General features: G+C 40.2%; 1 protein-coding gene across 4 annotated transcripts in view; it reads left to right on the forward strand.

Moving 5' to 3' along the window:
* The window catches only part of LPCAT2 (lysophosphatidylcholine acyltransferase 2), a 63,610-nt gene extending 53,012 nt beyond the window's left edge, over positions 1-10,598 (forward strand). For all 4 annotated transcript variants that reach the window (XM_028477687.2, XM_007110271.4, XM_028477688.2 and 1 more), the window contains 3 exons: positions 658-756; positions 5,811-5,946; positions 8,983-10,598. In XM_028477687.2, the coding sequence (XP_028333488.1) occupies positions 658-756; positions 5,811-5,946; positions 8,983-9,167 (420 nt within the window). In that variant the 3' untranslated portion in view covers positions 9,168-10,598. The remainder of the gene's footprint in view (positions 1-657; positions 757-5,810; positions 5,947-8,982) is intronic.
* The last annotated feature ends 3,906 nt before the right edge of the window (positions 10,599-14,504 follow it).

Consider the following 14,504-nt stretch of genomic DNA (forward strand, 5'->3'; position numbering starts at 1 on the left):
AAAAGAAAGAAAGAAATACCTGCTGAATATAGATATAAACATCATACGAATTAGGTTTAGTTTCCAAGGCTTAGAAGTGCAGGATTTTCCAGGGCCCGATATCACTAAGGGTCCCTTGAAGTTGCTCGGGTTTGCTTACTTTCTCCTGCTTTATTGCAGAGTAAGCACAGAAAGAAGAAAGAATGTAGCTGTGATTATTGCCTCAATTTGCCCCTTTCCTTTCCCTTCTATTTCCTACATGGAGAGAGTCTCTTAGTGACCCACTAGTGTTGGCCATCATGGCAGGCCCACCATCGATGGTGGAATGAAGGCTTCAGTCCCACCTAGAATGAAATCCCCCATCCTCCTTCCCAGAGAGGCTCCTATCAAGGCTGAACTCAAGAACCCACAATGAGTGCCATAGAGCCACTCTAAATGAGCCTCAGTGATAAAATGTTTATATTGATCGCTCAACAGGAATATAGTTTTCTTCCTTCTGAGTTGGGAATGGGTGGGCCACTCACTAGCTGTTCTCTCTCAGTGCGAACTTTTTTCCAAATTGGCTCAGTGCATGACGAGGCTGAGCTGCGTGGCATGTCTGAATTTTGCCTTGTGGGCTGTGATTAATAGTCATTCAACCAGTGGCCCTGCTAACTGATTTCTCCCATCCTTTCACAGAACCATGATGGCAGTATCGACTTCCGAGAGTATGTAATTGGCCTGGCTGTCCTGTGCAACCCTGCCAACACAGAGGAGATCATCCAGGTGGCATTTAAGGTACTGTCAGCCCCACTGAAATCATCTTGGTCTGTCTCGTAAACAAGTGTTGACTCTAAGTGTATTATCTGAAAATCAGTGCATCTATTACGAGTGTTTATAGATCTCCTGTGACATGTACACGAGGGCAATGTGATTAAGACAATCGCTACCGAGAATAAAGAAAAGACAAGCATCCATTTAAGCAAAAAGAAAGTGTTTGGAAGCAGCCTAGTTAACAGCATTAAAATTGAAGAGCAGGTGATTTCATAAATTAGTTTAAAAATTATTTCTTTTCAGCCTCCCCATTTTGGAGCCCCAAAGTGAGGTTTATAAATAAACACCACCTGTCTATAGTCTTCCCAATTCACCAGGCAGAAAGTTCTGATCCATCCTTATTTTCTCACTCTGTATGTCAGAGTTATTTTAAGTGATCTTTTCCCGATGGAGTTTATTTTGTTGCGGTAGCGTCAGGTGAATACCATCATAAATGTCTCAAGTTTCCACCCTATGTGTTTTCCTGTATATCACATATATTGTCACAGCAGTCTGGGGGTTTGAGGGGCAGATGAATAAAATCCATGTCCCCCATCCCTAGCAGAACTTAATGGAGGTTTGAATTATGAGAACTCAGATTCCATTTTATCACTTATATATGCAAAAAGGAGAGGGAAGAATACATTCCCAAAGTGTGTTTTGGTTCTTTGGAGATGAAACGTGCTTTATCTAATTAGTATTTGAATGGGATGTTCCCTTCCACATTCTAATCTTACATGATCTGCTCTCAAGTAAAACAAAAACTTGATCTCACTTACCAAGCTGTGTATGTGGAATCTTATCATACAGCTCTTTGAGTCTCTGCTTCATCCACCATAACAGCTGAGGACCCTTCCAATGCCTCTTTCCTACTCTTATTTCTTCCTGATTTCCTCTGAGAAGAATATCCCACTGTGTCCTCAACAGTGTTTTCCCCTCTATCATCTAGAAAAACTCTCTTCCTCCCAGAGTCCTTTCTCACGTCTTAGAGGCCACCTGGGATAGCCTCACGAATTTCCATGTGTTCTATCCTTGACATAGTCCCCAGGTTGACTTTTTATTTCAGATTGGTTTCAACTGAGTTAACTGCTAGGCCTATAAAGAACCTAAGAGGTTGATGCTTAGCAGATGGTCTCAAGGCAAAGAACTCTTTCCAAGCTGAAAACTTTTACAGACTTATTCATCATAAAACCTAAAATTATACACATAGCTAACTTATTCCAACCCAGACATTTCTGTTTCTGTTCTGGGATTGTCTGTGTGATTATAAGGTCAGCTGGGCAAGTGGTCACTTTGGGTTTACCAATGAAAGACCTGATAGAAAATTTGGCCCTTAATCATAGTAATTATTGTCTTCAAAGAAGTCCTGAGATTTTTCTCTAGCCTAGACCTTGGTTTTGAGGGGGGGCAGGGAGAGGAAAGAAGGACCTAAAACTATAATTAGCTCTTTTTTCAGTAAAGCAAGTGTCATGTTTTACTTTGGTTATTTTTTTAACCTTCTCAGGGGTGTATGATGTTTTGGTTTTTTTGTTTTGTTTTATTTAAGTGTCTATTTGCCTATTTTATTTTATTTATGCCTATTTTATTTTATTTTATTTATTTTATTTATTTATTTTTTGGCTGTGTTGGGTCTTCGTTGCTGTGTGCGGGCTTTCTCTAGTTGTGTCGAGCAGGGACTACTCTTCGTTGCGGTGCACAGGCTTCTCACTGCGGTGGCGTCTCTTGTTGCGGAGCACGGGCTCTAGGCATATGGGCTTCAGTAGTTGTGGCTCGCGGGCTCTAGAGCGCAGGCTCAGTAGTTGTGGCGCACGGGCTTAGTTGCTCCACGGCATGTGGGATCTTCCCGGACCAGGGATCGAACCAGTGACCCCTGCATTGGCAGGCAGATTCTTAACCACTGTGCCACCAGGGAAGTCCCTGTATGTTTTTGAAAATTATTTTGGCATGCTTCTATTTTTCATTTAGTAGTATCATTTTGTATATATACAGAATGCATTCACATCCTTTTATTTGGGTAACACTTCATAGTTAACTTCCCATCTTTGATCATATTTTATCATCACGGTGACCTTTAGAGGTAGAATGTTAGTCAGCATTCTTCAGTTGACTCTGGCAGAGGAATCAGTTGTGAGAACAGCAAGCAGGCTCCAGGGAATACTCCAAAGCAGGCAGCTCCAGAGGTCCCAGCTGCGGGAACTGCTCTCCATCTCCCTTGGGCACTGCCGTTAGAGTGAGCAAACTCCAACGCTGTTCATCATTCATGTTCCAGGAAGAGTCCAAATGGTCTTGGACCATGTGCTTGCTAGGAAAGACAGGATGTTTTGATGCAGAGTCCCACAGCATTCCGTGCACTGGGGAGATATCGCTCCCCCATTCTCCAAGGAAAATGGGGTGTTAAACCTTCTACCAGAGCCCAGAACATGAGATTTACCTTAAATCTGGGAACTCTGTAGTAGGGAGGCTATTGGGAGCGATGAGGAATTGAGAGAAATGGAGGGGTTTTTGTGGGGTAGTTGTGACAGAGGACAAATGGAGAGGAAGTAGAAGTCCCCAGGATGGACGTGTGAAGGAAACTTATACAGAAGGAAGAGCCATCAAAGCACCGAATTTAGATGATTTGATAAGTTGGTGAGAATTCTTTAGGAATGGAAGACTTTTACAGAAAAATTAGAGTTTGGGAGAAGGTGGGGGGAGGTTGTGACTGAATCCTGGCAGTCAGTGTCTGAAGTCCACGGGGCTACTGTTGTGAAAACAAATGCTAGCTAATTCACTTTGCACTTTCCAGCTATCTTATCTTCCATTTAGGGACTGAGTAGTAGAAAATGGACTAGGAGTCCCGTGCCTTCTTATCTGGGGGCAGCAAATCACAGCTTCGAATTATATTTTTCTCCTCCCACCCTAGTGGACAATTAAAACACTATTCAGTATTTGCTTATTGTTCTTTTCATGATTATCCCACCTTATCCAATGCCTGTTTTTGATCGTGTATTTGGTCAGAAGTGCATACCTTAACAGCAGGAACTGTAGATATCTGCCTGCATTTGGGCGACAGCTTGACCATTTACAAGCTGTGTGACCTTGGGAAAGTTACCTGGCTTCCTTGTTCCTCCGCTTTCTCATCTGTGAGCTGGGGCTAATAACAACACCTCCCTTACATAAGACTATTATTAGGGTTAAATGAGTGTGTAAAGTGATTTGAACGTGTTGGATCAGTGCCTGCAAAGAGTCAGTGTTGATATCATGAAAAAATGTTAATACCCTGGAGAGGATTATGAATATGGCATATTAATTATCTATCAGTTACCCCTGCTTTACTGCTTGACTTTCAGTCTATCCCACCCTTTCCCCTCTGCCTATAAACATATTCAATCTCTCCCTTCCTGAAGGCAGCCTCCTTTTGTATGTGGCTATTACCCCATTTATCTCCTGTGCTTTATTCCATAATTTCTTAAAAGAAGAGCCATGCCTGTTGCCTCCATGCCTCACCTCTCTATTCATTGCTTGATTCCCGTTACCATCCGTCGCCAGGATCTCCTGATTGCCAAATCCAGCAAACCTTCTTGCTCCTTGCTTGGCCTTCCTATGCCATTTTACTCTGTTGGCCATTACCACAGTCAGAGTTTCTTCCTCTTTCCTGAAAACCTTCCCTAGCTTCCAAGATGCATGCTCTTTCTTTCTGCTTCTCCATCTCTCTGGCTGCTGCTTCTGAGTTTTTCTGGCCGGTTCCTCTTCCCTGCACACACCTCAACTCTTGCTGTTCCCAGGGCTCTGCCTTACTTTGTGCATTTTCCACAGAGAAGCTCAAACACACTCGTAGTTTCAATCCTTACCTGAATTCATATCTCAAGCCTCATCACTCTCCTGAGCTGATGTGCTGAATCTTAACTTCCTCCTGGCACTTCTGACTCAAATTTAAGCTCTCCAGGTCTAACCCTTGATCTCACTGGGAACCTGTTTTCCCACTCTTGGTAACATAACCCACTTTCACCCACTTGCCCAAGCTAGAATCCCTCAGCCGTCTTTAGCTCCTTCTTTTCCATCACTACAGACCTCTAATTGATATGTAAGTCCTGTCTTTGCTTCCTTATAAATTCTGTCTCTTCCTGCCCTTCCTGCTTCTCCACCCCAGACTCTTAATTGTTTTTCCTGCCTCTAGTCTTTTCAACTTTCTGCCCTCTCTCCATCCTCCACACTTTGCCCCAGAGAGCTCCCTCACTTCACAGGCAATCACTCCACAGCCCTTCCCATCATAATCCTGCAGGGGTAGATGAGGCCTTATATGTCCATCATGATCCGATCTTTGCTTGTCTTTCTCTCTCCTGACTTGAGCCCCAGGCAATTGCCTGCCAGTCCTTGTATGTTCTGGGAATATCTCTTCATGTTTTAAGGCCCAACTCAAATGTCATAAAGCCTTCCCTGACCTCTCCGGGTAGGATTCATCTTGTTCTACACAGGACTCCCATGTGCTTTTGTACTTACTATGGTTATAGCCCCTATTTTTTCCGTGTGCTTTTGTACTTACTATGGTTGTAAACCCTATTTTTTTTAAAAAGATTTATTTATTATTTTATTTATTTTTGGCTGCGGCACAAAAGATCTTTTGTTGCAGCGCACGGGCTTCTCTCTAGTTGTGGCGCACAGGCTCAAGGGCGCATCGGCTCTGTAGTTTGTGGCATGGGGTCTCTCTAGTTGAGGCGCGAGAGCTCAGTAGTTGTGGCGTGCGGGCCTAGTTGCCCCGCGGCATGTGGGATCCCATTTCCCTGACCAGGGATCGAACCCGCACCCCTGAATTATAAGGCAGATTCTTTACCACTGGACCACCAGGGAAGTCCCTGTAGCCCCTATTTTAATCCTATCTCTTTCTACCACTAAACTATAAGTATTGTGAAGGCAGCAGATACCATACTTATGGACATGTATCCCTAGCCCCCAGCACAATGAATGTCTGAATTACTAAAGAGTTTATTTTTTAAGATTATTACATACCACCATTGCTCTGGAGGAGCTCATTCTTAGGCTTTATTTTCTTTTTCCTTCAGCTCTTTGATGTTGACGAGGATGGCTTCATAACAGAGGAAGAGTTTGCCACCATTCTGCAGGCTTCCCTTGGAGTGCCTGACCTTGATGTTTCTGGTCTCTTCAAGGAAATAGCCCAGGGGGATTCTGTTTCATATGGTGAGTAGGCATTTTGGCTCCTGATTCGGTGTACTGTACAGTGTACAGTGTACATCCAGACTATGACTGACCCTCATACAAGAGTGTTGTTTCCCCCCACTAATATGTTAACAATAGAATTAATAGTAACAATGATGATGATAGTAATAATAGTAGTAGTGGTGTAATGGTAGAAGCTAATTATTGAGGACTTACCATATGCTAAGCACTCTTCACACATTTTATATATATTAATTCATTTATTCTTTATAGCAAGCCTATTCGATCAGTACTCTTCATTATTCTTATGTTACTGAGATGCAAAGAATTTAAATGACTTACCTAAGATCATCTACTAGAGAATGTCAGAGTTGTAGCCACAGTAGAGGGATATGGACTGAGGGACCCACAGTAATAACAGTAGCTAAACCATCTATTAATGTTTCCTGTTAGTGGCTTAGATGAGCTTTCACGTTCATTATCTCACATCATGTTGATGGCACCCCTGTGAGGTAGGGACTATTGCGGAGGAAGACCTTGTGGCCAAGTGGCAGGTCCATCCGCCAGTGACCAGCCTTTCTCCTGATGGCTCGAGTCCACACATGAAGACAAGTCCCCTAAGGGCTGAAGGGATGGTTCATCGGTTTCACAGTGTCCTTGGGAAACACACCTCAGTGGAGAGGCCCCTGCCTTAGCTTTGATGTGGTCGTAGATGTCAGCGTGGCTTATCTTCCCCAGTCTTCTCTCGTGGGCCAGAGGGGGATTCCTCTTGAATGCCTTTTTCCTTCTGGTGTTCAAAGAGTTTCAACCTGATAACTTTCATGGGATGGGGGAATTAGTTCACAGACTTCTCTTACTCTTCTGTTTTTAATTACTGTCATTTTGGCTGTCCTTATTCTATTTTAGGTAATTAAGTGCCTAGGGCACTTACTCTATTAAGTACATTAAAAAAAAAAAAAGAAAGGATAGGGCTTCCCTGGTGGCGCAGTGGTTGAGAGTCCGCCTGCCGATGCAGGGGACACAGGTTCGTGCCCCCGAACTACAAATTTTGAAAAGCTATTTGGAATAACTATTTCAATGGAAGCTAATACTAAGATTATTTGTAGGTAGTCATATTTTTGCCTGTCAGTTTTAATATGTTTTTAGGGAAATCTACTCTGTTCTTTGGAGTTCAACCTTTTTCTTTTTAGAATACACAGACTATCTCCCTTTCCCCAATATTATGCAAGCCCAGTTTTTTTTGCAGGAATGTTTGAGGTATTTAAGTATGATTTTATGAAAGAATAGGTATAGAAATGTATCATGAATGTATCCATTTACATTATTTAAATGTGATCGTTTAAATTGTTTTCATTCTTGGTTTTCCTTTAGCCAAATTAATGCCCAAATTCTACTTATTGCCAGCTCTCAGCACTTCTAGAAGTGAGTTACTCTTTAATGCCACTAGCATCCCCAAAGAGGACAGAGAGCCTTGATCTTCTGACCAGAGCACAAGTCTTAAAATTAAAGCTCGTGGTTTCAGTAGATCAACACTCCTGCCCACGTATCTTAGAAGTCACTTACGTCCTCTGTATCTCCGTCATTGAAATAGACTCATGCAGATAAATCTTTATTTTGGATGTTAAGAAAGAACAATTAATAGCTTGCCTAATTTGGAAATATAAAGTGCTCTGTTAATGCAAAATAATGTTGTAATTGCAAAGAATGATCTGGGCTCTATCTGGTGACTTCCTCATCACTAAGACCTGTTTTTATCTTCAAGAGTTGCTAGATAGTCTAATGTGCCATGAAGTAGACACTTGGTTATTGGAGGATTTTTTTTTTTTTAGTTAGTGAATGGATAGAAATAGGATATTGGGTTAAAAGCCTTTTATTATAGAGTCAAATAGCAAGCTGATTCAAAAACCAGGCTTGCTTTGCTATATAAGCTCAATAAAGTTTTCTCCATCCAAACAGAAGCGGAGAGAGAAATGTCAAACTTGAGGGTAGCATCATATTTCAGAAACTCCAGGTTACCGGAGGCTTGGGGTTCAAATTTTGATGGTTAATTTTGTAAGCCTTCTATACTCTACCTCACTTCCTAAATCTCAAACACCTGAGATAAAAGGAGGCCTACTACTCAGGGGTCTTGTGATATGATTAGTGAATATTGTACACGCTACTTGCCCTTACTGATCATAAATCAGGGCTCAGCTTTTCAAGATGATTTATTTCTTTACCAGAGTTAAAGGTTAAAATAGTTTTTAAAGCCAGTAATAGAGAGTCCTGGGTAATAAATTTTGTTAACATTTTTTATTACAAAAAAATAATAAAATTACATAAAACATAAACATAGAGCACAACAAAGTTTTACAAATGAACACTTGTGGAACTACCATTCAGGTCAATGAATAGAGCTTTTCAATAACCCTAGAAGCCTCCATGTGCCTATTCCCAAATAGAACCCCTTCCTCTGTCTTAAAGGAGGGAACTGCTGACCTGACTTAAAAAGGAATCTCTGCCTGCTTTGTTTTAGCATTTCACCACAAAAGTACACATCTTTAAATATATTTTAGTTTTGCCTAAGTTTTTGAACTTTACATAATGGTCTCATACAACCTGTGTTCTTTTGCATCTGGCTTTTTTCATTCAACATTATGGTTTTAAGATTCATCCACATTGTTACAACACAGCTATTCATTCATCTTCATTGCTCTGTAGCACTTTGTTCCACGAATATGCCATGATTTACTTAGCCATTCCAACTGTTGACAAACGTTTGAATTGTTTCCATTTTTTACCTATTATGAATAATGTTGCTGTGAACATTCTCATACATGTCTCCCAGAACACAATACGCACAAATTCTCTCGCTTATATACCCTGGAATAAAGTATGCATATCTTCAACTTGACTAGATAATGGAAAAAACTATCTCCCAAAGTGGTTGTATAATTTATAGGGGTTGAGTAATAGACTTTTGCAATCATTGTATTATTAAGATCATATGTTGATCTGCATCATGCCAAAAGAAGATTCACCTCAATTTATTGGATTTTGTTTTTTCTCCTCTTTTAGAGGAATTTAAAAGTTTTGCCCTAAAGCATCCAGAATATGCTAAGATATTTACAACCTACTTAGACCTCCAGACGTGCCATGTGTTTTCATTACCAAAAGAAGTCCAAGCAACTCCCTCAGTCGTAAGTAATAAAGTCAGCCGTGAAAGTCATGAAGAGAGTACCTCAGACAAAAAGGACGACTGAAAGCAAACATTCCCAATAAGGAAAATGCGGTGGCTTTTACTTGAAATTTCAAAGGCGTTTATTGATAGTATTTTATTTGTGATTGAGTAATGATGTTTAAAATAGAAAGCTTTTTTATAAAAAAAGATAGATTTTCTTATTGAAATGCTTCTATTCACATGTGTTTATCAAGTAATATTCATTTTCTTTTACATTATATTTTGCTATACTGATGGGCTTATTGGCGATAAAGATGTTTTTATGGATTTTCCAGGTTAATTTGCATATCCAAATGAATGAAATGGTCTCCCTAATTTACTGATGAGCATTAATCAACGCTGCAAAAAGTTTTAAAAGTATAAATAATTTTTCATCTGCTTTCCTCTAAAGAAATAAGGTTAGCTTTAATCCCTTCCCATTCTAGAAATAAGAATGAAGAGTCTGAGGAACGTTGCAGAATTTTATACCTTTAACTTCACAGATTCATTTTTTCCATTTGTATTTCAGTTTCTTGGATAACTGAACATGGGGGGATTGAAAGCGAGAGCTCCGCTAATTAGATGAGACTTCTTAAAAACTCATATTCTCTTGACCATGCATCCCTATTGTAGATTTCCTTAACCACCTGCTAAGGAGATCATAACCTTTTGCATGATCTACAGATTTAGAACTTTGTTTTAAAGACAACAGCTATGGCCAAAGGCTATGTGGGAATTGCCTTATTGAAGGTAACATTAATTGCCTAATGAGAAAAATTGTTTGCTAAACTAAACAGAGTTTAGTTTAATTTGAGTTGGGTAGTTTAGAATGTAGCCCTTGCCCAGTAAATGAATCAGATTTACTTTATTTATATATTATTAGAATTAATATATTTTATCATCTAAATGGGAGTTTTATTTTATTAAGTGTCCTCTCAAATTTTAGAGCTTGCCTGAAATATCTACAGGGAAAATATGAAAGGTTCCAAAGTATCACCAAAAGCTAAGGAATCCAAAAACCTACTTTATTAATGCAAGACCACAATTTAACCCCCAGGCAGGAATTTAACAGTGATATTTTTTTCCTTTAGGTTAAGCAATAATTTCCCTCAAGTGCCATTTTATTATATGTCACGCATGCTTACTAAAAAGTTTTATCCTTAAGTGTGAAGGATGAAACAGTATGATTGTTTGCTTTTTACATATCTTAAGCTATTTAGACAAAGCACTGAATAAGCTGAAAACAATTTCTTAAGTAAGTAGGAAAGTACCTCTTTATAATATTGGTTGTCATATGCAATTGAATGTATGTATTACTCAGGTACCATGATTTTTATCATAGAAAACCCACATATTAATCCCATTAATCATGAAAAAGTAGCATTTTAAATTACAAGCTTTCTGTGAGGCTCTTGAAAGTGATCCCATTGTTTTCCTGTTTTAAAGTAATATTTTATGTTCTTTAATTCCACTTCTGCCAATGTAATATTCCTATTTTATTATGTTACTGAACAAACTTGCTACATAAAATTCTTGGCAATTAAAAATTCTGGTTTTGCCATTTTGTCTCAAATGTAATATACCTTTTTAATATCGTGGTTTGAACGTAAGTTTGCATATTTATGAATGTGATTAATCATTTTTGTTTGCATTTAAGCCTTATGAAATGTCAGACATAATTTTACTCTAATGAAAGACTCAAATTTTAGCCAAAGCAGCAATAGTTATTATTCCTAAAGAAGTTGTCTTTTGACTGGTAGGGTGTATGTAGTAACACAAGTCATGACCGTCAGTACTACTACCAACTAGGCCCCTACTTTTATGCCATCTAAACAAAGATTTCCTTCAAAGAGTTTTTTCTCCTCTTAGAATTTTTTTTTTTTTTTTTTTTTTTTTTTGCGGTACGCGGGCCTTTCACCGTTTGTGGCCTCTCCCGTTGCGGAGCACAGGCTCCGAACGCGCAGGCTCAGCGGCCATGGCTCACGGGCCTAGCCGCTCCGCGGCATGTGGGATCTTCCCGGACCGGGGCACGAACTCGTGTCCCCTGCATCGGCAGGCGGACTCTCAACCACTGCGCCACCAGGGAAGTCCTCTCCTCTTAGAATTTAAAGTAAGAAATTATATTTAACTAAATCAGTTAAATGCACTGTGGTTTTATATAATAGTTTGAAAAAACGAGGTTACTCTTTGAAATGAGAAATACTAGATCCTAAGACCTATACACCATAAAAATTTCCATCAGAACAGTTCTATTGAAGGATAACGACATACTTACTGAATGCTTATAGAACAAGTTGCTTGCATTATGCATATTTAATTCTCCTTTGCCAATGCTTTTAGAGTGTTGGAAGGCTGAGTGTGATCGCTAGTAGTGCTACCTCTAATAGATATTTAAAAGAGCCCCTTTTAGAAGACACATGGTCTGCTGTCTGCATGAGGCACAGCAGTACAGATATCTGACTCCCAGACTCAGGAGCTCTCCCTTTCAGACTGTTACAGATGCAAGGTGGTTAGTTAATGAGAGTTAATTGATACATCATTGACTGTGTTGGAACAAGTGGGCTCTCCACCACAAAGGTCCACATAAAGGAATCACTAAAGAGGATTAAAAGACACTAGTAAGAAACCATTCCCTAGGAAAGCATACATATTTATAATTCTTTTTTTCTTTTCTGTTCACTTGAATGGACTTTTCCATTTTTGGTAAATTGTTATACCAGAGTATTCCATCGACGCCATGCTGTGAGTTGATAGAGGCGAAGGCCCTCACAAAGTTCTTGACATATATCCAACATACATATCACGTATACATATCATAAACAATGTAGACGGTATTTATATACTGCTTTTACACTTGCAGTATAACATTTTCCAGTATCATTAAAATTACCTGGAAATGTAAATTTTTAAAAGTATACCTAATATTCCTTCAGATAGCTATAACATAATATATGTGATCATTCTTCAAATATTGAAACTGTGAGTTTGATTTTCATTTTGGGACTATTAAAAATAATCAACTCCATACTCTATAATAGTTTATAATTATGAATAGTTTGCTAAGGGGCTTATTTATACTTACTGAATTCCAAAATGAAAAATTTTTTGGCTAAAGATTTTATAATTATTAACTTTATTTTAAACTAATTTTATTACAGGAAAAAATTGAAATTATTATTTTTGATTCCATAGTTTTAACCTCATGTAATAGTTAACAGGTTCATGTCTTTTAAAGGTAAGTAGACTTCATCTTTTTGAAGGTATTTTTCCCTTTGTAAAAGTAACAGACTTACTAATTATTACAATAAGTAATAATAGTAATAATACCAATCTGGCATCCTTACTATGTATCAGGCATTTTGCTAAGTGATTTACAGATATCAACACATTTAAACACTCAATGAAGCATAGGTATTGTTGTCCCTAGTTTTACTAAACAAAATTTAGAACCATCCCTAAGTTACTCATTAAGTGGTGGAGCTTGCAATTAAACCTAGTTTTGTCTGATTCCAAAGGCCACGCTTCTAATCATTTATATAAAGCAGCAAAGCTGCCTGATTTATAAAATTTATAGATTGAGCATCTGCCCGTGTATTTTTCTACTTGTGGGAAATTTTGACTTAGTTCTTTTTTTTTTATTTTTTTTTAATTTATTTATCTTTTGGCTGCATTAGGTCTTCGTTGCTGCGCGCGGGCTTTCTCTAGCTGTGGCGAGTGGGGGCTACTCTTCGTTGCGATGCGCAGGCCTCTCATTGCGGTGGCTTCTCTTGTTGAGGTGCACGGGCTCTAGGCACACGGGCCTCAGTAGTTGTGGCACGGGGGCTCAGTAGTTGTGGCTCACGGGCAAAAAGTTCCTTAATGATTCTCAAAGTACTATCAGAATGAAGCTACCTATTTGGATCCTACTAGCAGTGTCTCAAAAGAAGCATTAGGCCTCCTTTACAAATGAGGAAGCTGAGACCCCATGAGGTGAAGTCACTGCTGGATCCAGCTCTGGGGGCAGAGTTCCCACAGTTCTGGGGACCAAGCTGGCTTACTGTTCCAAGTCCTCTAACTTGTAGGTCAACTCTGATTCCCACACGCCACCAAGAAGCCACTTCCATTGAGCTCTCTGAGCTCAATTTCTGCCTCTCTAAAAGGAAATCATCATCATGGCTTTGTCGACCACACAGGGCCTTTGGAGAAAGCTGATGCAACAAGAGATGCGAGAGGGCTCAGGGTGCTCATGAAGTCCACATTAGGGTAGAAGTGGTACTGTGACCTTGAATGGAGACCTCCTTTGCTTTGATCCCTCACATGGCAGCCCTTGAGCCACACCAAAGGCCCATATGTCCTCAGCCATGGTCTGTGTGTTTATGGATGAGTTCTTGAAGAGATCCCCCAGCCCCAGTCCATTGACAGCAATGATGCTTGGGACTCCAGGGTGGAGTCAGCTTGGAGAGGGGAGATGGAGTGATCTGGGGGTGGGAGGAAAAGACTTGTTTATTCCCAGAGAGCTTAATCAGGCTTGCGGCCAGGTCTTCCATGCACATTTGAGCAGGATGGGGGATGTGGGAACTTCTGCACACTGCAGAAAAGGCTGCAGAGTGTGGCAGCATGGGAAAGAATCCAGGAGGGGCCCTTCCTAGAGCTCAAGACTTCCCCATCCCACCCTCCATTTTTGCTTCAGCTCTCTGTCCACTAAGAAGGCCGGTAATGCAGGAGGAAGAATGCCAGCGTGAGGATACTTAGGTTCTGATCCCTGTGTTCATACTCTGACTTATTGTCACATCCCTTACCCTCCCTGGGACTCAGTTTTCTTATCTGTAAAATGGTGATGTTACTTCATTTACGTAATGTTACTAAGATTCTGTGAGTCAGTTCAGGCCAAACTCGTGTGGTGAGTGTGTGTGTGTGTGTGTGTGTGTGTGTGACAGAGAGAGACCACACGTGTGTGAGTGGGCATGAGAGAGAGAGAAAGACAAAGACAGAGAGAGACTGAGAGGGAGAGAAAACCCTGCCAAGTGTAATATCCCATGCAAATACAAAGTAATTTCCTTGAAAGTTGACATTATTGTCAGAGCTTTGGGAAAGCTGGAGACTCAGGTGGATATAATCTGGTATTTTTCTCCCAAGGATCTCAGAGCTTATCAGAGATCTTGCCTAAGTTGTCCTCATGCCCTGGGACACCCATTTTGCCGATGTATGGGGAGAGGCAGAGGTAAGACCAGGGAGAATAGGAGAGACGGGTGCTCATTCTCCCTCGAAAAGGCAGCCAAGAAGAAGTAGAGAAGGGACACTCTTTGATTCATCCCAGGTATGGTCAAATGATAGCTCTTAATGCAGTTTGGATGGTGCAGTTTGGATGGGGGTTTGTGGGTGCGGGAAGTGGGGGTGTGTT

This window comes from Physeter macrocephalus, chromosome 17 (assembly GCF_002837175.3).
Source record: "Physeter macrocephalus isolate SW-GA chromosome 17, ASM283717v5, whole genome shotgun sequence".
Taxonomy (NCBI): Eukaryota; Metazoa; Chordata; class Mammalia; order Artiodactyla; family Physeteridae; genus Physeter; species Physeter macrocephalus.